The 23,979-nt window shown below is 38.7% G+C and overlaps 2 protein-coding genes and 1 pseudogene across 2 annotated transcripts; 1 reads left to right on the top strand and 2 right to left on the bottom strand.

Annotated features, from left to right (window-relative positions):
- Positions 1–290: 290 nt before the first annotated feature.
- On the top strand, positions 291–23,504 carry LOC111338301 (unconventional myosin-Id). The gene is given in 26 exon segments (XM_022944753.2): positions 291–649; positions 2,704–2,797; positions 3,422–3,587; positions 4,007–4,060; positions 4,393–4,488; positions 4,953–5,072; positions 5,159–5,365; positions 5,647–5,901; positions 6,158–6,268; positions 6,773–6,832; positions 7,221–7,291; positions 8,145–8,219; positions 8,546–8,600; positions 8,729–8,788; positions 16,886–16,963; positions 17,060–17,140; positions 18,182–18,267; positions 18,485–18,689; positions 18,861–18,982; positions 20,147–20,248; positions 20,655–20,799; positions 21,027–21,125; positions 21,253–21,360; positions 22,304–22,449; positions 23,231–23,324; positions 23,327–23,504. Coding segments are annotated over 26 exon segments (3,027 nt in total). The 5' UTR covers positions 291–345; the 3' UTR covers positions 23,360–23,504.
- Positions 9,500–13,458, bottom strand: LOC148719477 (QRFP-like peptide receptor; annotated as a pseudogene).
- LOC148719476 (neuropeptide FF receptor 2-like) lies at positions 14,107–15,361 on the bottom strand. Its single transcript, XM_088740986.1, has one exon. It carries the CDS (start codon positions 15,224–15,226, stop codon positions 14,252–14,254), a length of 975 nt encoding a protein of 324 aa, XP_088597112.1. The 5' UTR covers positions 15,227–15,361; the 3' UTR covers positions 14,107–14,251.
- Positions 23,505–23,979: the final 475 nt, after the last annotated feature.

The following is a 23,979-nucleotide window of genomic DNA, read 5'->3' as shown; positions in this document are numbered from 1 at the left end:
AAGTAAAAAAATAACTTCAAGCAGACACCTGATTTATAAAAAAATGCCTTTTGCATGTTTTTGTCATAAATATACGTGATTCACTAATTCTTTTTAGTCGTCGGAAAAGGGGTGCCCAAAATTTGACCGGAAACGAAGACGTCTAATTTTATAAGTTGACTACTTGTTTTCATCACGTTTCGAAGTTTCCCGCCCACTTTGCCGGGTCACTACTATAATAGATCAGTATCTGTGATTGGCTAAGGGATTTTCTCGGCCAACCATAACCCTCGATAGAAAATACAAAGCAAATCTTATTCCTAAAAGCTTCGCATCTTCCCTAATTTTTGTTTTCTTTCGACAAGTATGGCCGAGCAGGAGAGCTTGGAGTATGGCAAAGGGGATTTTGTCCTTTTGGACGAGATCACTAAAGATGCCTTCATGGGCAACCTCAAACTACGTTTTCATAAAGAGCGAATTTACACGTACATTGGAGAAGTGCTTGTGTCAGTAAACCCGTACAAGACTTTGAGTATCTTTGGAAACGATAAAATTCAAGAATACAAGATGCGAGAACTATACGAGAGACCACCGCATATTTTTGCCTTGGCAGATGCAGCTTACCGAACGATGAAAAGGCGGTCAGAAGACACTTGTATCGTAATTTCTGGTGAGTTTGTTGCGCTATGTAACGCTATAGTGCATCGAGGTCGAGTTAGCGATATGGGACTCATAAATTTATGCAGATTTGAAACCTAGTAACTTCCGAATAAACTGAAAACATATGTATCGAAGCGCTTTCGGAACGAGAGGTGGAGTTTTTTCAACTGAAAATTTAATTGAATGGAATTTGAAAGCCTCTTACTTGTGTCGTAGCTAAGAATAATAAATTCTAAATATTTTGTTGTGTTCTTAATGACGTCTGGGAGCCTTTAGCATACATTATACCTCAACATAGTAATGTTTTGTTAATTTTCGTAGGGCTGTAAAACGCCAATGGTTGATTTATTTCAGGCTTGATCTTTGCAAAGAATTTATTGTAAAATAAAAGTTAGCAATTTTCCCACATAGGGAAAAAGAAAAGTTACATTGAAACTGTTTAAATTCTTCGGTTTCTGAATTTTTTAGATCTAATCTGGCTGACGTCATTTGAAGACATTTTGTTAATTCTTTTGTGTGGGATTCTTTAGGTATTTAATAGATATACAAAGGCCTTGCTGATCTAAAATTTAAGCGAGAAAGTTCCTGGGTTCTCTATCTTTGTGAGCTTTTCAATGTTGGTTCCTAAATGAAATAGCAAAATAGTTAAATTAATAAAATTTTGAGCTGTCATTTCTCAAGATAACTTTTGTTAACTGTTTCATTGTCAACAATCTTTGACATGTCATCTCTTTTCAAAACAATTACAGTTGAAAGGACTAGCAAAAACTAACGATAAAACCCGACGTTTCGGTGTCATCATGACGCCATTGTCAAGGAGAAATAAAAAATGAAGTTTGTGGCAAGGTGTAACACTAAATTAGCATAAATATGTTACGAGCTAATTAAACAAATACTTTTGCACCAATCGAATCGCTTTGCAATGGCGTCATGATGACACTGAAACGTCGGTTTTTATCGTTAGTTTTTGCTAGTCTTTGCATTTCTAAATCTTTATTAATAAGAATTGCAGTTGAGGTCACCAAAAACATTTTGATGTGGCTCTGTCAAAATAAATTGATCCTGAAATAATCAAACAGGAATAGTAGTACTTTTCCCATATTCCCCTTTTTTCACACTCTCTTCTTCACAAGTCATTGCTGATTTAATGAGGCACACACTAATCTTCCATAGACAGAAGTTAATTATGCTGAAACTAATTTAAGAATCTGAGGAAAGAAATCATCTTTTTTAAGAAAGATTTCACATGAGATCAGCAATTTCTATTTGTCTCTGTCGGAAGAAATGAATCCTAATTTAAATCAGATAAATTTTTTTTTCTACTTTCTAGTCTCCTTTCTTTATTAATATAAACCAATCAATCAATCCAAGTTCCTACATTAGTCATTCTCATTCGGGTGAATAACAATATGTTTGAAGACCTCTACTAACTATGATTCAAGGTAATCAAATCACTATTAATACTCCTTTTCTTTGAGGAAAAGATGAATATTAAATATTTTAAAAAGAATCGGACTATAACCCCAAGGGGTTTTTCAGGACCAGTATAAGTAAACTACTGAAGATATATCCTCTAAATAAATTCTTAGTGGCTTTAATTAATTAAGCAATTATTAAACTGGCAGGAGCCATTGACCTAAGCTGGCTCTTTGTCAACACTTCAACTCCCATGAATGACCAAGACAGAAGTTTTTCTTACAATTTCATTAGACAATATCAAAGCAAATTAATAATGAGTATCACCACTGAGTATCAAATTCTCCAAACTAACATCATAAGAAGTATGTGACTGACAGCAAAGAGAATTACTAATGAGATCTCGAGTACAAAAAGGTTAGAGATATGACCCAGGGTTAAAGCATGGGACCACCAAGTCAAGATTCAGAGAGTGACTGGATAGAGGGCATGCATCTAAATCACCAGATTAATTAAATCCAATACCATAATATCATTTGGGGGGTTTGGATAGATTGTATTACTCTCTGCACAAGTAGTTAGGAATTATGATGATAAATTTTATAACACATTTGATACTACTGATTTTCATATTAATTTTTCTAACAGGTGAAAGTGGTGCAGGGAAAACAGAGGCTTCTAAAATTATCATGAAGTATATTGCTGCCGTCACTAATGTGTCAAAACAGTCTGAGGTGGAAAAGTAAGCAATTTTCTGATTTATCATTTGCAGCGCATTTTGATTAGGTCACCAAGGAGATCAGTTTTTTTTTATTAGCATGAAGAGCTCAATCAAACTTTTAGTTGTTTGTGAAAATTACATGTTCATGCACATAAGTTGAATTAGCTGGCAGACTGAACAGGCAGAAAAATAGCTAACCACTAATTTGTTACTCTAACATCATAGCCATAGTGTGTTTTTTTAGGCAACAGAGATTGGGGAAATCTTTGTCTACAATGCAGAATGTTTTTCATGGCTAAATTTTGATAGTCTGAGCTATTTTTTGTGCAGAGGTGCTGGTGGGCTTCTCACAAAGGAGAGGTGAGGTCTGTCTATTAGGTGTCTGGTCTCTCCAGACACCTAATACACCTCTCCAGTTAGCTAACTCCCCCAGGCGAGCAAAGCAGGCAGTCTTAACTCTCAAAAACTTCTCAAGAAACCTGTGAGATGCTTGTGAAGCAGCACCAGGGAGTAGAATATTCTTCACTTGTAACATGCTACTCTTTTGCTAGCTATCACATTTCTGTATGAAAACCCTGTTGTCATGCATATGAGGCATGTATTGAGTGATATGATAACCACAAATTATACTGTTTATCTCAACAGGGTTAAGAACATTCTCTTAAAGTCCAATGCTATTTTAGAGAGTTTTGGCAATGCTCGAACAAACAGAAATGATAATTCCAGTAGATTTGGAAAATACATGGACATTGACTTTGACTTCAAGGGAGATCCTGTTGGAGGACACATTTTTAATTACCTTTTAGAAAAGGTTTGAAGATGTTCACATTTTAATCATTATTAACGGAAACATTTAGTTGACAATACTTTAATTTATGGTATTTTTTATCTGTGTCAAACATTTGTTAGACAGAAATTCTTCTTTAAAATTAAAGAATGTATGGTTCCAGAAAATTATCATTTCTGCTCTTTGAAATTTAATTGAATCAGAGTTGGGTTTGGGTATGGAAAATTTCATAGAAGGTATTAAACTAAAATTTGCATGGTGTATTCAACCCTAGAAAACCTTTGCGTGATATGTTTTTTGTGAAAAGGTTCATGAGGAGGGTTTAAAAGGAGACACTCATCACAAACACTGCTTGAAATTGGTGTCTGGGTGTTTTTATTCCCTGAAGCCTGAATTCAATTTTACTCAAGACTTTCAAATTCCTGTTTGTCTTTCTTTTTCAGTCTAGAGTTGTTAAACAACAAGAGGGAGAGAGAAACTTCCATTCATTCTATCAGGTTTGTAAAAGTGAAAGCCATTGTTTGCTGATTCTATGTATATCTTTTTTACAGAAGATCCTTCTGAATTTACAGCCTACAAGATAAGCTACAGTTGTAGGTTGTTAGTGATTGTGTAATTTGAGCTATTTCTTTTATGAGAGATGAATTAGCTAGACAATCAGCAGACTCTCATGGAGTCTTGGTCCACAACATCTTGACACAGGATTGTAGACAGTTTCTCATTCAAGGTTGAGGCATTTACATGCTGGTTTTTGTGAATACTTGATTAATATCAACTTTTTTTTCAGTTCACCAGCTATCATTAATGGTAGCAATTTGCTTTTTACTAGTTACTCAATGGAGCACCTCCTGAGACCCTAAAGGAATTGTATCTAGAAGAGAAAGCTGAAGTTTATCACTTTGCCAATCAAGGAGGATGCACACAGGTCTTAAAGAGAATTTTTTACTTGTATATACTTAGCTTGAGCCTATTGTATCTGTCACATTACATTATTATTAGTCTAGTTGGTTAAAATGCTTGACTTGTGACCCAGAGCTCTTGATTTAAAAGAGTACAGGCTCTGGTTGTTTGAAGGGTGAATAAGGCTAATGATTATCCACTAGATCAATCAGCGACTATCTGTTGGATAGTGTGGTATGGTTCGGTAGCACTAATCCCCTGGATGATGATGATTCATCTACTGGATAGCATCATCTGCTCTTTGAATAACTGTGCCCCGGTGTACAAGTAATAAATTATATGCTTGTAATTTACCAGGTTGTTTGCTTTACCAGCCAGTCAGGATTTTTCATGAAATTGAGTAATGATTATTATGTCTGCTCAGTACATGTATTTTATTATTTTGTTCCATTTCAGTTTCAGTCTTACAAGTTTTTAATGCTCTTACAGGTCAAGGCAATTAATGACACAATGGATTACAAAGTTAATGGTGAAGCTATGACATCTGTGGGCTTCTCTGCAGAAGAAAAGACGACAATATGGAAAATTGTTGCAGCAATTCTTCATTTAGTGAGTTCCTGTTTTAAATAGATATAGTGTGGTAGGAAATGACAGAATTAAAAAAAGGCTCACCCTATCTGTTTTTCTTTCTGCAGGGAAACTTAGAGTTTGTTGATGATGATAAAGAACAAGCATCCATTAAGAATGATGAAAAACTCAACATCATTGCATTTCTCTTGGGAACTGAGCCAAGGCAAGTGGAAAAGGCCTTGTGTTACCGTGTGGTTGCAGCCAGATCTGAAGTGGTGGACAAAGGACACCATGCGAAGGATGCATCTCACGGGCGTGATGCACTTGCTAAGGTATAATTTACATGTATTGCAGGCTTATTTTTGTTGGAACTGTTGTGTAAGTTAATCTATAGAGAAGGTAACTTTCTATGTTGTACTGAATCCAAGAAATACCACTGACAGAATCTATATCCATGCATAAGTAGTCATTTTATTTAGGCCCTATTACCTGTATTTGAGGCCGAGGCTGGGCTGGTCCAGTGGTGGTTCATGAAGCCATTGTCATTAATTGCCTTGAGACACCTTAAGTTTGCTCATTTTTGTATTGGTGGATGTTGTTCTTTTTCTTTCAGGCCATGTACGATCGCCTATTCTCGTGGATTGTAGGACGTATTAATGATGTGATTGAACTGCGGGATCAAGTGGCTCACGGAAAGTGTACAGTGATTGGAGTGCTTGACATCTATGGCTTTGAGATCTTTGACAACAACAGCTTTGAACAGCTCTGCATCAACTACTGCAATGAGAAACTTCAACAGTTGTTTATTGAGCTTGTGTTGAAACAAGAACAAGAGGAATATCAGAGAGAAGGAATCCAGTGGGAGGAGGTATGTAGTTGTCGTGCTCAGAAAATGCCATATCAATTATTTATCAACGGAGAAAAAAGTCTACATAATAATGCAAGAAAGTTAGGTTGCCTGGATTCTATTGTACAGTCGTAGATTGAATACTTCAAAAACAAGACCATCTGAGACCTGACTGAGCAAAACCAATGTTATGTCAATTATTGATAGACAGAGAAAAAATCTACGTATAATGATGTGAGAGTGTTGAGTTGCTTGGATTTTATTAATACAATTGCAGATTGAATACTTCAACAACAAGATCATCTGTGACCTGATTGAGCAAAACCACAAAGGCATTTTGTCAATCATGGATGAGGGATGCAGGAACATTGGTAAAGTATCTGATGAGGTATGTGCTCTATTTCCGAGATAGAATGAGAGAACGATATTGTTTGGTCAGGCTGTAATGAACGTTAGACAATAGAGGATCTTATCAAGAAATCAAGAGAAAATAAGTAAAAGCAAGCAAGGTCTTCAAAGTCACTGTTGAGGGGATTGTGCAAAACTTAAAGAGAGTACCCAGGACTCGAAACTAACTTTTCAACTTACTAGCCAAGTGGCTATAGTGATAACCTTAGATGTTACGACAATTGCAGTTTGTTTACTAACCAAACTGGCAAGTGGAAATCAAAAACCACCAGCCAAAACTGCGTTTCTATTAGTCTATAGCTAGTTGGCTACCGTTAGTGTCGAGCCCTAGTACCCTTATAGAAGAGGTACCATTGATTAGGCTGAGATGTAATCAACTCCTAGAGCTTCCACTGTCTTCCAAAAATGATAAGTAATTTTTTTAGTAAATTATACTCAGGATATCTAAGAGTGGTCCTAATTCCTGTTGTTCCTTTTCTTAAAGATGTTGTTGCAAACCATGGACCAAAAGTTGGGAAAACACAACCACTACAGAAGCAGGCTGGTGAGATGACATTAGAAGGAAATAAGCTGTGGGTTGGAATGAATTGAAAATAGGCTCTATTTTCAAATGCTCCCCGCACCTTGCAACACCTAATTGAGGACGAAAACTTTTTTTCTGAAATTCTGAGTTGAATTATTTGGAATTGGATTGTGGTTAAGTGGACAAAACTTACCGGCACACCCATACACAGAAGTTTTTTTTAGACATAGCATATATCTATTTCCTAGACACCTCACCATTATCTACAATCCAGGTTGCACCATGTGAATCACTGCTTGGTCCAGCACTAAAATAACAATATTTAAAAGAGGTGGACACAGGGCACCTTCTAGCATTTTCTCATTTGCTTTTGTTGAGACCTGCCTGTTTTCAACCTATTTTATTCCAGACCGACCCCACAGACAAATCAATGGAATTTCACAAGGATTTCTGCATCAAACATTATGCAGGAGATGTAATGTAAGTCAGGGCTAAACGTAGGCGTATTAAAAGATGATCAAAAGATTGATAACTTATTTGTAAACAGAAGCTCATCTTCTGTTTTGTTTTTGATAGCCTCTCCAATCCTTTCTCTCCTTAGATTCAGATATCGATTCTCCTCACTGTCTGCCATGTGTTCTTACAACTGAGTTTGACTATGTGAATTTGGTGTTGTAAAAAAAGTCGTTTTTCTGCTTCACATGATATTGATAGGGGAAGGATGAATTCCTTGTTAGTCTCTCCTGTAGCATGTTCCAAAGCGTTCAGTTAGTAAACGGAGCGAAATATTCAACGGTGCGATAATAGCGGCAGAACGAAAACGCGACTCGTCCCAAACCTATAATGGGGAAGTTTCTAAAGAAACTGTGGTGCTGCGTCGGTGGCGGTAACAAGGTAATTTAGTTTTATCAAATAAGTTGAATGTAAACTGGCCACCGTAAAGAGTTTAACAGCTGACGTTTCGAACCTTAGCCCTTCGTCAGAACGAATGACGAAGGGCTAACGCTCAAAAGGTCAGCTTTTGAGCTCTCTGTGGTAGCTAATTTAAAACACCAACTTAGTTGATAAAACCAAATCGACCCAAACCTCCCTAGTTTATTACTCCTCCTCTATTACCGCGCTGTTCATTATACTAACTGAGCGCCTGGGGCAGACTAACACCCATGGGAGTGAAAGGCTGTATACACCATCGTTCATTTTCCACGGAGAAGTATTAAAACAAGAAAATCGGGGGGAAGTTGATTTAAATACCTGTGCGAATTATTTGATGAAGAGATCTTCCTTTATTGATTGGTCATTCTGCTTTTTTTTTCCCCTTTTTTTTCATTTACAGATACTCAGTTGTAGGATTCTTGGACAAAAACAAGGATAATTTGTATCAAGACTTCAAACGACTCCTATTCAACAGGTATATGTATTGGTTTATTAAAATTTGTCCCACGCCTCATAGTTTTGCAGTTTTGTAGCTTTTTGCAGCGCATTCAAATAATTGTCAAGAGGAGAAATGTAACTCGTTCATAGTGGTGTTTTTTTTTTTTCCTGTGGGTGAAGTGAGCGAGAAAGGTGTGAGTTCTTTCATTGCTTTCGCGCTCCGGCTTACAATATTCGTACGCAAAGATTATTCGACTGTCCTAAACAACTTAACTTTTCACAGTGATTGTCTGCTAGGATTTTGATTGGAATGACCAACTCGGAAATAATCAACGTTGCTGTGTGTTTTACCTTTTTGAACAGCTCGCACAAAATTCTCCAAGATATGTGGCCAGAAGGAAAAGAAGACATTACAAAGGTATGGTAGCCAGCTGTCGCCTTTTACTCAGTTTACGACAGTGAAACCTTTTTGAAACGTGCTGTTTGATGAATTAGGGGTCATTAAGGGTTATCTGGCTAAATGCTAAAAACAACCAATCTCTCTAGGAGACGACAAGTTACTTTTATCGCGAACACGGACCAGTTTTTGATCCAATCAGGAGTGATGTTAGTATTACAGCTACAATATTGAAAACCAACTTCACTAGTGTTTTCTTCCGCAAGTTCAAGCACTTGCACCAGATTAAATGCAGTCCAGGATTAAGCATAATTATTTATTTAATATAAGAGAAAAATCGAGTTTCCAGATGGGATTTGAACCCACGACCCTCCGTGATCTAGTCGGATGCTCTAACCGTATTTCCTTCATTACCGTACTTCGTGATAAGTATGTGCTACAGTGATAATTACATGTTCACAGCTCGTTAAATCTCCAATCTCGTCCTTTTTCGGAAGTCTTCGTGATACCTCGGAGAATTTCCGAACTCTGTTAGGGTAAGGGCGGACTTGTCGTCGATTTGAATTGACATCGTGAAGCGAAATCTCCAGTCGATGAAAGCTGCTATCGACTTGCATTGTGGTATAAAACATTTAACCGAACAGATTCACACTAATGTTCTATTACCAGCTAATTTCAGTGAAATTTGCACGGCACTCTTGACTCGTAAAAACTGAAAAGATTGGTAAATCGAAAGAACGATGCAGAGAATGTTTTCGATTGAGTATTGTAAAATCAGATTGTAAGCAGAAAGTGAACTCAAGCCAGCTACCTAAAACGCGGGTAAAGGCGCGCGGCCAAGTCGTGATTGGGTGTAGTTTTGCACCTGATTGGTTGAGAGAGTGGCACAAGTTTTCTTTCGGACCAATCATAGAGCAAAATTAAGCAAAACCGCTGTCGGTGTGTCTTGGTCTGTCAACACGGAGGGACTGTAATGTAGCTTTACTGACCTTGAGGTCTGCGAGGCAAACAACAGCTGAAGAGATTCTTTAGCCATTGTCGATAATGTGCGCAAAAAATAAAACAGATCCAAGGATTTATAGCGCCGTATGCGAGAACCAGTAAGAAAGCAATGAACGCAAAAAATTTGAAGCCGCAAGACGATATCATGGTGCTGTTCGATGAAAACAAGAGTAGCGACCAGTAGATACTGAAAGGAATCCAGCATATCAAAAACACTAACACGATTGCAACAGACATTTTTAGAACGTTTCGCTCCCTTGCTGAACGTTCTCTTGCACTGAATGACTGCTCACCTGGAATCTTTTGCGACTTGAGCCGTAAAATGATGATAATGTAAAGAATGGTAATCAAAATAAATGGGAAATAAAAGAATACAATATATAGACCAAGTCTGTAGTTTTTGATGGATAGCAACCTTTCAAAGGTTTCGTTTAATTCCCACGCACACGCCAACCTTCTTGGATCATGTTGAACAAGTTTTCGTTGAAATAAGTCTGGAGTCTGGAGGATCATTGCGACGATCCAGGTGCTAGGAATAAAGAATCGGCACATCTTTAAACTAATCAGCGGGGAACGGAGAGGGAATACCACAGCTCCAAATCTATCTACTGCTATCAGAACTAGACTCTGTGTAGACACATAGATGGAAACACTCGAGAAGAAGGGAACCAGCTTGCACAAAGCCCCTCCAAGACCGCTACTGATTAACCAGTTGTCGAAATACAACCTCGTTGAAATCCCTGGAAATACCATGATGGAATAAACCAGATCGGACACGGCCATGTTTACAATGAAGAAGTTGTTCGGTTTTCTTATGGTTTTCTTCTAGAAGACAGTTATGAAAATGAAGATATTACCAACAAACGAAGCAAGAAAGAACAGACAATAGACAATGGGGAGACTGACTCTCCCCTCTGTAGAATGGGAGCAGCTCGATGGTTGTGTGCCTTTCATGGAGGTAAAGTTTGCAAAAATTACCTTTACCATGTATCTTGGCTGTCTTGTTCAAGAACTTTACCTTCAATTCTTAAGTCTCGTGGAGCGGGAATGCTCTTCAATCTTAATTACTTTCGCTGTCCGAAAAAAATATTACCCATTTCTTGAGGACAGGCGTCGCCGGACTATCGTGGTGGGCGATTACTTTATAGAATAACCAAACCTTCATTTGCCGTCATTTCTTTAGAGTGAAGACGATGTTAAATTTTCTGGTGAAAACAGTGCTTGGATGGACTTCGTTTGAAGCTTTTTCAAATTGATATTTGTTATCGTCATTCGACAGTAGACACTTTAAATGTGACATTGATGTCAATAAGCCAACGCAAAAAGATGGATTTCTTTTAGTTTCTTAATGAAGGCTGACCGCTCTTAAGTGAAAAGGTTTGTTTGTTCAGTGGGCTCGAGGCTTTTTTCCTTCTGGGGTCATGAAACAGATAGAGAGAAGAAACAGTAAAAAGATCAGGGTCACTTTTCATTTTTCTTCCTAGTATCAAATGATAATTGTAACGATGGTGATTTGGTCAGCTTTCTTCAGCCTACATGTAAAAGATGTTATTTGTGTTTTAATCTGCCTTTGTTGCAGGTATGGTCTAAAACTTTATTTAACAAATATTCGCGGGATAAAAAATGTCAAAGTACATGTAATAATCGCAAATTCTTCAGAGATTTTAAGGCTTAAGAACTGGAAAGATGATATTTGTGTTTTAATCTGCCTTTATTGCAGGTATGGTCTAAAACTTTATTCAACAAAGATTCGCCGGATAAAAATGTCAAAGTTAACGGAAGCTCTAACATTTACCATTCAGGTGCATAAGCAGATTGGTTTTCAGGACGTCCTAAAATTTTAAGTTTGTTGCCATTGTTGGACCAAGTGTTAAGCTGTCATTTTGTGAAACAAATAGCAAATTGTTACTATTAACTTTTTTAACGTTTCAGGCCTGTGTACTTTCATTTTAAATGATCACTTTCGATGCGACCGCGAAATTTTCATATCAATCGCCTTCCTAATGTAAAAGTCTGCAAGAAATACAGATTTCTGTAGGTGCTTTTTTTTTTTTTCACTTAAACTGCTGATTTAATTTATCAATCTCCAACAAATATGAAAAAGGCAACAACTTCATCTACGTAAAAGTCGGGGATCACTTCTGTAAATCAAATTAATTAAATAATATCCTATAAAGGGGTTTATTAGAATGATGTCTTGGTTACAAAAAAAGATAAGCGATATCCTTCATCAAGGAATATTCAATAAGCCTGAAGTATTCACTGCTAACAGATGTGAAGATCCAAGATATCAAATGAAATGTGGATGCGGAATAAAGTTATCGAAAATTGTATATTTCGGTAGAGGTAATTACCTTGTGAACAAACGCAATCAACAAATCATAACCCGATGAATTGCGCGGACGCTAAGACTGATAAAGCGTAAGTTCGATATGGTGTAATCTGAATGAGTCTATTAAGAGAGTTGCTTGCAACATTTTGAGCGCGAGTCAGTACTAAAAACGGTGAAAAAATCTAAATTTTAAATCAGTGTTATAAGTAATTGTGCCTAAAATTTGTTACAAAATGCTTCAGGCTTGGTTTTTACAATCGAAACGTTTTCGAACATCTAACCATCAAATGCTTAGCTCTTTTGATACACAAATACTCGATCATGGTCACCAGAGAATCCATGCCTTGAAAGATTTGCCTTACTTAATTTTAGGAACGCTGAGTGACCATCCAACTGACCCACTAGTCTTGTCAGATGACGTTTCACGGGTTCGATAACTGTTAGTCATCTGCCGGATTTATGTCAGGTGATGAATTTGCGAAGCACTATTAAATCTGAAACTCTGTCTGTACATGAAAATGAACTGCTGAATTTTACGGTGTGACTTGGTTTGTTCTAGGGTTGGTAGAGAAGCAGTTGAGGAGTTTCTTAAGTCCTTAACGGTAATTTCCACTAAAAATGAAACAAATGCAAGGGTTTATTGAAGAATATGACTGTGATAGTAGAAAGGCGACGGCAGTGAAGTATTGGAAGCCACAAGACGATATCATCTTGCTCCCTGATGAAAGTAATATTAGGAACCAGTACACAGCGAAAGGCAGCCAGCATACCGCAAATGTCAACACGATGGCAATGGACATTTTGAGAACATTTCGCTCCATTCTTATTCGTTGTTCACCTGCGTTGAGCGATTGCCGCGTACCTAGCAATTTCTGGGACTTGAGTTTTAGAAGAATGCCGGGAAAAATAAAGTGTGATAATCAAAACTAAAGAAACATAAAAAAAGAACGCCCATAATTGCTAGAGTGTAGTATTTCAAGGATGAGGGCACTCCAGAGGCGTCTTTCCACTGCCGCACACGCATTAACCTCCCTGAAGTCTGGCCAAGTTTGTAGATGAACAGCTCTGGGCAACGCACAGTCATAGCGATGATCCAGTGGTGAAAATGAAGTACGGGCATAGCTTTGGACTGATTAGTGGGGGAGCGGAGAGGAAATACCACAGCTCCAAAACGATCCACTGCTATCAGAACAAGGCCTGACCAAGAGGGCCACTGATTGGCCAGGAGTCGCCACGAAAAAAAGTTATTACAATAAACGGTACCAGGAACAGTTGAAGCAGTAGATCAGACATCGCCATGTTTACGACGAACAAGTTGACGGGTCGTCTCGTGTTTCTCGTCTTGTAGACAACTATTCCGATGAAAACATTTCCAGCAATGGAAAGTAGAAATGTTAGGCTGTATAAGCAAGGAAAAAATATTTTTCTGGAAGTTGGGTTAAGATCAAAGCAGCTCGATGCCTTCGTGAAATTCAGCAATGCGATGAAGTTTTCCATAGTTGCTTAACAGTGTACTTAAAAGTTAAAAAGTCTTCGGTGCGCTTCGTTCTACAGTTAATAACGTTTCTGTAAAGATACAACTGGTCTGATTTGTGCCTGAGGTTATAGGGACAGGTATCGTCTAAGCGTGTTGGTAGAAGAGGATGGAGAGGGTGGTTTAAGTCCTTCATTTTGCACATATACTCTTTACATATCTTATCTCTTCTATACGCAAGGGTCTCCACCCGTGCTAACCCGAGGGGCTTCTGAGTAACTATCGGCACATGGGAAAACTATCTTAGGCGCCCTTTTCTCTATGGATTCAATTTTGTCAGACAGATAACCTGGAATGGATTGCCATACTGGTACGGCGTACTCTATAACAGACCTAACAGCGCTTGTACAGACCTTTAACATGCTACCTTGGTCAACGCCGGCTCGACGTAGAATACGTAGAGAGTAGAGCTTCTTGCAAGCTTTTTTATATATGTAGTTAACATATATAAAAGTAATTCTTAAAATTTCAACAAAAACTTGGTGCTCAAACAATGGTTGGAAAATCTCAAATGCTTGTAGGAAAAGTCAAAATTACGTTCACGTGTCCATGTTTAACTAACGCTTTTTCATTGAGCATAATATAATCAACCTCATTTTACTGTTAAATGACAATTTGTACTCCGATCTACAGTTTTGTGATCTGAAATGATACTGCGCTCAAACAAGGGAAAACGAACCTTAATCAATTTCATTAATCAATCTCGGCTGCTGCTTAGCAATACAGAAGCTTTGGAGTATTTTAGTCGAGCAATACAACGGTATTCTCAGATCAACGGAAGCTGGGTACACCTGTGTTGATTAATTACACCCGTTGGCTGGAGAAAAAGCAACTAAAGATATTTTTAAAACCTTGACGGAAATTTCCGGCGTAAGTAAAACAGATGCAAGGGTTTATAGCACAGTTTGAATGCCACACGAAAAATACAATAGCGTCAAAGTATTGGAAGCCACAAGACCGTAGCATGGAGCTGTTCAGTGAAAATAAGATCATTACATAATAGATACTGAGTGGCAGCCAGCATATTGCAAATGTCAAAACGATCGCAATGGACATTTTCAGTACATTTTGCTCCCTTTTTGCGCGTATTTCTCCTGCGTTGACCGATTGCTCGTCTCGAATATTGTGAGACTCGGACCTAAGCTTCAAGAGAATCGCCATGTAAAGTATGGCAATCCCAATTAGTGGAACATAACTGAATGCAGCGAACATTGCTAGAATGTAGTTGTTAAACGAGAAAGATTCTCCGAAGGTTTCTTCCCACTGCCGCTTGCACGCCAGCCCTTCTGGAGACTCGACTAGTTTATGGGAGGACATGTCTGGCGACATTACAAGCATGGCGATAACCCAAGTAGCGAGAATGAGGAGTCCGCAAAGCTTTGAACTGAAGAGCGGGGAACGGAGAGGAAAAAATACTGCACCAAATCGATCCACTGCTATCAGCACCAGGCTCTGAATCGACACGAGAGCAGAAACATTTCCAAGAAATGGAACTATTTTACACAAAGCCATGCCAAGAGGACCTCTGATCATCCAAGTGTCGACATACAGCTCTGTTACAGTCCGTGGAAACTGGAACAACGGGAAGAGCAGATCAGACATGGCCATGTTCACGATGAAGAAGTTGATGGGCTTTCTCATGGTCGGCGTCCTGAAGACAATCACTCCGATAAGGATATTTCCAATCATAGAAACAAAAAATGTGAGGAAATAAGAAGATGTTTTTCCAATCTTTTCTGCTGTGGGATTAATGCAGCTTGGTGGCTGTGTGTTATTCATCGTTGTACTCAAGTATGCCAAAATAGTAGCGGGGGCTTGCCTTTCTATTGCAGTGATCTCGCAAACGTTCTCGAGGAGGTTCTCGAACACTTCTGCTTGTATTTACGAAAATCTCTCTTGTAAAAGGAGTGCTGTTTTGCATCCTTATTTTATATACTTGCGTCAGCGTGAGGTTGGCCCTTGTAAGAGACCTCTTTAACATGTCGGAAGTTTAAAATTTGTCATTTTGAAAAACAAACTTCATAACGAGGAGTACGGCTCAAGGGGTTGGTTACTAAAATTGCTAGTCAGTGCATCTTAAATTGATAAAATTTACGAACGCTCTAAGACTCGAGGTATAGTCACAGCTCAGCTCACGTTTTTGTGTAATTTCTTCGGATTTGGAATGACAGCGTCTTCACCCATAAGCGACCTTGCAATATTCATTGGCGGAGGGCTGCTTGTTTCAATTCTGGAAGTTGAATATTTAGGCGGACTTTTTTCCGATATTTATATAGTTCTAATAAACCTCGTTACCTGATTCGTTGTTTGTATGACTGAAGTTTTTGACACTGCTTAAGGAAAAGACAAAATGATAGATTTGCGAGAACTCATCGCTCAGTTTTGCAATGTACAAGTCGTTCGGAAATTGCAATCCCTTGGTAATTACTTTTTAGAAATTTTGAGGCATGGAAGATTAAAACCCTCTTAAGAGGTAAACTGACACAATTGGCAATATTGAATCGCTCAGCGTGGTGGGAGCAATGGATACGTAATTGCGTGCCAAATGAAAATTCTCTTTATATCTTCGTCTTTGCTGTTGCTTGAAATTCCTCAGTGTAGTTACTGCACCCTTGTGGATATATTTTTTACTACAGTTGTTCCCTGACACTGATTTTTTTTTCCCCACTGGTTAATGGTATCCTGAAATTAAAATGTATCAAGAGAGACCATTTAGAAAGCTCTCTAAATTTGTCATTAAATGCAAAAAAAAAAAAGAAAAAGAAGAAAACGATAAGCAAAGCTCGTAAATCTATTGTGCACACCGAAGAGTGATCTTCTCTATTTATTCTGCGCGTTGTAAACATATAACCCTTCTCATAAAGTGCTCTCAATCGAAAAAAAATTGTCGTTTCGGTTCGTGCCGAGCTTTTTTATCTTTGAATTTGAACATTGACAAAAAACGAGAAGAGTTAACAGAATCTGGGGCACACTTGCGTCAAATTTGCACATTAAGCACACTAAAGGAAAAAACTGCGTGATATACCACCACTTGTTTCAAGTCAATTTTATATACTAAGTCAATAAACCTCGCAAGTTGTCTTGCTTGTATCATCCAAGCTTACCAAAATTACCCACCGGAAAAGTTTTAATGTACCGGAAAAGTTTTAATGCACCGGAAAAGTTTTAATGCACCGGAAACGTTTTAATGCACGGGAAACGTTTTAATGCACGCAGGAAGTGTAATTACAGATGGTAATGACGAGTTTCCAATGAGCGAAATCATTTTATAAGCAAAGTTGTTTCGTGTATTTTGCTTTGTGTTTTATTTGTTTCTATGGATTGAAAATTCTACCAGGGGTGCTCGATTAAAATTATGCCTAGGAGGTAATACGGTAAAGGTACCTTGCACAATTTGTCACAAAAAGAATTAAATTTTGAAACTGGTTTTGTCCACAGGTTACCCAGCGTCCTGCTACGGCTGGTGCCCTGTTCAAAGGTTCAATGATAGCTCTTGTGGAGAAACTAGCTGCAAAGGTATTTTTTGTGTGTGTGCTCATTACTCTGATGCAATCCTCAACGAAATTGGATGTGATTGATGTATTTGAAAATCTTCCTTCTTTTCTATTTCAGAAACCATTTTATGTCCGATGCATCAAGCCAAATGACGTGAAGTCGCCATCGCTTTTCGACGAGAAACGAGTCGGTCATCAGGTAACTAAGCCATAAAATCAGAAATACGAATGAGGCCCAACCTACTTGTTGTTTTTATCAGTTGGAAGGCAATTAATGATTTGGCTGGACAATCAGAGCACTAGACTCCGGGTGGAGAGGTCTGGGCTCGAGAGGTTTGGGCTCGAGACCTGGCCGAGTCAAGGGGTCTTGGTTCGAGACCTGGCCGGGTCAATGTTTTGTCTTGTTGGGCGAGACACCCAGGAGTAGAAATGGATACTAGCAAATTGACAGGGAAGCCTCAGGAAATGCTGGGGTAGGGGGAGTAACCTTGCCATGGACTGGCTTCCGATTTAGGTTTAGATTTATGATTTATTTAGCTTCGCCAACCGGCAGGGACATCGCAACAGCTTGCGGGCCCAATAAACCCACCATCCCACCCCAGGGGAGGACGTCCATCACACAGTAATCTCGTGTGTGGGAAATTAACGTCTCCTACCCCAACCCTGCAGGAGACGGGACCTCCATTTATTCGTCCCTATCGGAGAAGACTAGAGTATCTAACCATTTCTTGATGTTACAGAAAGGTAGCAAATTCTTCTCAATTATTTTAAGACCCTGATTGTTGGTCCGGCCGGGACTCGAACCCTCGACCTCCCGCACAACAGTCTGGCGCTCTATCCATTGAGCTAAACGGGAGGCGGTATATTACTACTCCAGCAGGGAGTAGTAATACTCCTAGTCGCTTCATGCTACTTGGAAACTGGGATGAGCTACAGCTGGGTGACCAATAGGCTTGAGTTGATTTGGAGAGGTGAGGCGTTAGGTTTCACTCATGCAGTACTACTCTCCGTCCAGGAGTACAGATCGGAAACAACAAGTTGGTCATCAAGCTGTCAGGCAAACTGACGAGTACTGATTAAGTGGAATCCTATCCAGGGAGGGGGGGGGGAATTGAAAATACTTTCGTTCGCCACGAACACGGAGAGAGGTTTCGTGGAGCAGGTCACATGGTTTGTTTTGACAAATAACAGGGGGTGAAGTAGAACACATTTCTGATTACCGACATTGTCTTTGTTGTAGGTGGATTACCTTGGATTGATGGAGAATCTGCGAGTGAGGCGAGCTGGATTTGCCTTCAGGATGCATTACAAACGATTCCTTCAAAGGTGAGGCAATGAACGAAATTGCGTTTTAGTAAAATTTGCGCCGACAAAATTCCTCTAAAAAAAAATCTTGGACGTTTCCAAGTTTAAATTCAACACCAGGACCTTAAATAGACCAAATGTGCTACTTTTGTCAACCTGTCAAACTTAAAATTGTAGTCGTACTGTTCAAAAGCCAGTACATTCACTAAGATTTAACCCCTGTAATATTTTACGGTAGGTATAAAATGCTTGTAGACAAAACTTGGCCTATCTACAGAGGGATCGACAAAGACGGTGTCGGTGAAATCATCAACCAGTCAGGTTTTTCCTCTGACGTCAAATACGGTCGGACCAAGCTGTTTATCAGGACACCCAAGACAGTGTTCGAGCTGGAGAAGATGCGAGCAGAGATTGTGCCCAACTTAGTGCGATTTCTTCAGAAGGTAAAGAGCAGTTTACAGTCAACAGGTGTAAGTTGTGTAAGTTGTGCAGGTTACAAGCACTGATAAAAGGCTAAACGGAATTTTTCATCCAATCGGAATAACACGCGTTGTGGGTCCGGAATTTTTCTTACTATTTAAATGATTATTATTGTTCGATGGTTTATTTTACAGCACTGGCGAGGTGGACTGGCCAGAATGCGTGCGAGGAAACTTCGTGCGATATACTTGGTTATGGATAACTTTAAGAGATACCAGCGTAGAAAGTTCGTATTACAACTTCGAGACGCCTACAGGTTAGAACAGTTCCTAATTCAAACTTCGTCAACGACCAACTGTCTCCATCTTGGTAAATATCCGTGCTATCTGAAACAACTAATCAAGCTAAGATCCACTGCTTACTCCCTAAGGGGCACGAATATTTTATCACTTCCTAAGCCGTTTACAACCACATACGGTCTAAATTCTTTTAGTTATTCATCAGTTAAGTATTGGAACTCCCTCCCTGACCACTGTAGAAAAACTGTAGACTATTGCGAATTTAAGAGCAAACTGTCAGCGCACAATTTCTGTTAATATTACATTTATATCACATATTATCATATTAACGATTATTATATTATTATATTATGAATTATTTTTATCTTTTAACCTGTTCTTGCTGTAATTTTAAAGTAGTAATTAGGATCGGAGATACTAGCTTATAAGCTAATCTAAAATCCGAGGATAAATAAAGTTTCTGTATGTATGTATGTATGTACCAAGCCGTTATTTGGCTATTTTGCCGAAAAAAATTGGCGAATTTGTTCAAAGCCAAGTGTTACCATTTTCTTTTACTAAACAAATTCAGAACATTGTCCCGACAACTGGGGATGTGGATAAAGAGCCTGATCCATAGACTTTCGAAAGTAATTTTTGATATATCGTAAATTCCCTCTTAAGCCCCCCCCTCTAATAGGCCACTCCCCTATAATGATCCCCCTCTCTTTAGAGGAATAAATTTAAGCCCCCCCTCTATTAAGTCCTCCCACCCCTTCCCCTCCAAAAAGAAAAAATTAAAAATAACATTCCATGGTTGTAAATACGGTAAATTTATTCAAGTACTGCAATTTTAGTTTGTTATTTAATAATGGTGATTGATTGATTGGTGATTAATAATGGTGATTGATTGATTGATGTTATCACGTTGGCCACAGTAGAATACGGTATACGAAATTACAATTCTGTAAATGAAAAAATGTAAAATGAGAACAATATTTGAATAAGTACGGTACATCGTATCGTATTGTATCCTGGTGGTGAACATCGGGCTAAATTAATAAGCCTTACCCCTTTATTTAACCGCCCCCTCCCCTCTAATAAGCCACCCCCCTCCCAAACTACCTGAAATAAATAAGCTCGGGGGGGGGGCTTATTAGAGGATTTATGGTAATAGATATGTTTGTTCCGTCTCTTTGCAGTGGCTGTAAGCAGCGCAATGACTATGGCAAGTCCATCACCCAACCCACCCCCCCTCTGGCTTGCCAGGAATTCTCCTCCTTCTCCACGAAAATGTTTGAAAGGTGAGACGAACTTTGATAAATGATGCAGAAAATTTCCGTGAATCGACCAGAAGGTACCAAGGCAGTTGGTCGTTATTTTTTTCCTTGTTCTTTTCTTGAAGTGTTGGCAAAATCTTGGGTGAAATTAATGAGAGACGCAGACAAATGTGGGAAAATTGTGTGAAAGCAATTAGTCCAGACGCCCAATCCACACCTAGATTTAAGTTAGACTAAGTCATGCGAAGGCTCTCGATTCTGTTCTTCCTTGCTCTTCGGTCGGAACTTGGGATGCTTTCCTGAGTAGCGATCGATTATTGCGCCCAAATAATGCTGTTTACAGATTTAGACTCGAACGATTTTTTCTCAGTAGTTGTTATATATTTCTCACGCTCGGTTTTGGAATTTTATTTTTATGTGTTTCTCAAAGGTGGTGGGCCTTTAAGGTGTTATCACGCATTCCAGATGAAGATCATGACGAGGTTATGTTGAAAGCTGCAGCATTTGATTGCTTGGGAGGAAAGCGAAAAAACTGGGCACTACAGACACGATGGCGTGGAAACTACCTCGCGGAGGTAACTGAGGAAACAATCTGTTTTCAGTGTTTCGTAGGGAGATATCGATATTTCTAAGTGGAGTTGCGAAGCTTTAGTTTATCAATTACTTTCTTAAGGCGAGTTCTGTGCTAGGTAGTATTTCTAGTAAAAAAAAAAAAAAAAAAAAAAAAACGGGGAAAATGTGAAAACCCTTGAGTAGCCACATTATTTTTCTCTCTTATTTGTTGTTATATTTTGTCTCTCAGACCGAAGAAAACTCCCAGTCGGAAGTGTTTAAAAGAAATGTTGTCAACAGATTCACGACTAAAGGAGAACAAGTGTTGTTCTCTTCTTTTGCCAAGAAGGTAACTTTGGTCACTTTGTAGTATTCATACCCCAGACGATATTCTTTGTAAAACCTGTCATAGATCTGTAATCCTGATTTATTGGGTAGTTTCTTTTCTTGACTTAACTGTGTGATTCTGTTTGCAGGTGAACATGAAATTTAAGGTGGCTGACCGCATTGTGGTGGTGACAACCTCAGCCATTATCAAGTTGGACAACAAGTACAAAGTCATGAAGACAATACCACTTGACAAGGTTAGTTTTAACAAATGGTAAACACCACAGCGTACACTATTGAGTTATGGATGCACGCGGGAGGTTGCTAAGCACGAAAGAAGCGTAAGAGTCGCTCGAGGCGATAGCCGAGAGCGACTCTAGCTTCTTGAGTGCTTAGCAAACCTGCCAAGTGCATCCATAACCCAATAGTGTACGCTCTGGTGTTTACCAATTGTTTTATAACATAACATTAACACATTGTAGCTAAAGAGTTCCCTTTTATTTAACAAATCTTACGTGACCAGAAAAAACAAGCGCGCGCGGAAAAATAGTCTTTGCATTTGCTCACGTCAGCAGCGTACACCCATGGGCAAATGGGGGACGCTAAATTGACCATTCAGAGCGCGCGCTTTACTTTGGTTAAGTTATAAAACTTCTTGTGCTAATTATTTCAGCAAGTTTTTTATCCTTCTGTTGTAAATTCTTTTGAATGGTAATTTGAGTCTATCATTAAGCAGATACATAACATATAAGTTTGGCTGTTTGGTCAGTCGCTTAGTTAACAATAACTGACTAACCGACGGGAACGCTAAACATTTCACTGACTCACGGGGCTCGACGCTAACGGTAGCCAACTAGTCACAGAACAGTAGAAATTCAGTTTTGGCCAGCGGTTTTCGATTTCCACTCGTCAGTTTTGCAACTAAACAAACAGAAATTGTGGTAACATTTACGTTATCACTAGCCTTTTGGCTAGTAAGTTGAAAAGTTAGTGTCGAGCCCTGGACTCACTTGCGGACGGAAGATAAGAAAGATCGACTGAGTTTTACTGACCTACAGCCAGCCAGACTTACTGACTGACTGGCCTGCTGACTGATATTAATTGATTAATTGACTCATTGATTCTTCATTGGTGAATGAATTTTGATGGTTCACTAATTAATTGATTCTCTGACTGATTGATTTGTTAATTGATTTACAGGTGACTGGAGTAACTCTTACTCCAGGTGACGATCAGCTTTTAGTAATTCACCTTCAACACAATGACTTGGTCATCTGCTTGTTCAACGAGTCCAAAGCCAACAGGGTGGCAGAACTTATGGCAAACCTTTACCTGCAGATATACGAGTAAGTACCTGTTCTCTGTTTTGCCTTTGACTGAACCGTGTGAAATCATTGTTGATTCAGTTAAAGTTACATTGAAAACACGTTTCTTTTTTATGTATCGTCTTTGCTCTCTCTCTCTCTCTGTAACATGCTGGTCATGTAGTTAGGAAACTAGATTCCAGACCAAGAGGCTTCAAGCCCCGGCCGAGGCATGTTGTTTGTGCTTTGGAAACTTTACTCTCGCAGTGCCTTTTATCACCAAGACATGTAAATGATACCGCTGAAGTGTCAGATAACCCCGACGAAATGCTGGTAGTAACCTGAAATGGACTAGCATCCCAACCAGTTACATTGTTCGACTAGTTAGTTCTATTTAGAATGTATTACTTACTAACTTTAGTTTTGAGGGCCACTGGTTTATCAGCGCAAGCTGTTATGTGTATACCCTCTTTAAATAAAGTCGATTATTATTATTATTATTATTATTATTATTATTATTATTATTATTATTATTACCAGGGGGGAGTAGCAGTAACAATCACCGCCTAAGACAGTAATGGGCCAGTTGAGCCCATTTGACGTCTTTGTTTGCCATCATCACCTTTTATGCCCCAAGTTTATTTACCCCCGAAATAGCATGAAGAATTTGTAAATAATTTTTTGAGGTGAGAGTAACGGGATCTTTTGAAAAATGCTGGAATGTTATCAAAGAAAACAGGAGTATCTATTTATCGCCATAAGAAGATAAGCAAACCAAAAAGATGTTAAGGTTTAGAATTTCGTGATTTGTTTTTGTCCACAGTAAGTCTGGTAAGATGTTGAATGTTCGTGTAGACTCACAAGTAAAATGCGAACTGGGTAAGAAAGCAGTCAACTTGACCGTGAAAAACGGACCCGCAAACTCTGCCATGACGTTCAAGAGGGTTGGTAACAACGATCTGACACTACTTTGGCCAGAATCTGGGTAAAGCTTGGCGGGTAAAGCTTAACGGATGAAGTTAATTGATGTTGCATTTGTTGTTATTTGGCCATGCCGATATGAGTAGTTAACGATTAAACTTTGGCAAACTCGTGTAGATGTTGTGATCTTCGTGAAAAAAGAAGCAGACACAGAAAAACTCATGCACGTGAACAGGCATCTGTCATAAGATTTTCGTAAAACTTTATCTGTTGGTCTTTTTAATGAAAAAAAAAAAAACAATTTTGTGCTAAAAAAAAGGTTCATCATACAGTTTAGGAAAAGCAGGAACTTGCATGTAACTTATAATTCTCTGGATATCTCCTATTTACGTTTTCTGAAGCCTTTTTTCGTATTCAGTACTAGAAGTTGATCTATGTATATTTTTCAAAAGAAATTTATAGCAATTAAAAAAGAGAAGGGGGAAAATAACAAGCCACTACATACCATCACCAGAAAATTATCACTTCCATAGCCTGTTCCAATTCCTTGGTCAACTAGCGAGCAAAATGCAGCGGTTGACTAAGAAACACCTACCTTTCCCTAGCGCGTACCCTCCTTTTTTTCTCCCAAATTTTTCGAGCTTTTTTAGC

This window comes from Stylophora pistillata, chromosome 12, assembly GCF_964205215.1.
Source record: "Stylophora pistillata chromosome 12, jaStyPist1.2, whole genome shotgun sequence".
Taxonomy (NCBI): Eukaryota; Metazoa; Cnidaria; class Anthozoa; order Scleractinia; family Pocilloporidae; genus Stylophora; species Stylophora pistillata.
The sequence above is the reverse complement of the archived record's forward strand: the minus strand, read 5'-3'. Positions and strand labels throughout refer to the sequence as shown.

What these genes read in the sequence shown, in the direction of transcription:
- LOC148719476 (XM_088740986.1), bottom strand. Translation starts at nt 15,226, where the DNA reads ATGAATAACACACAGCCACCAAGCTGCATTAATCCCACAGCAGAAAAG.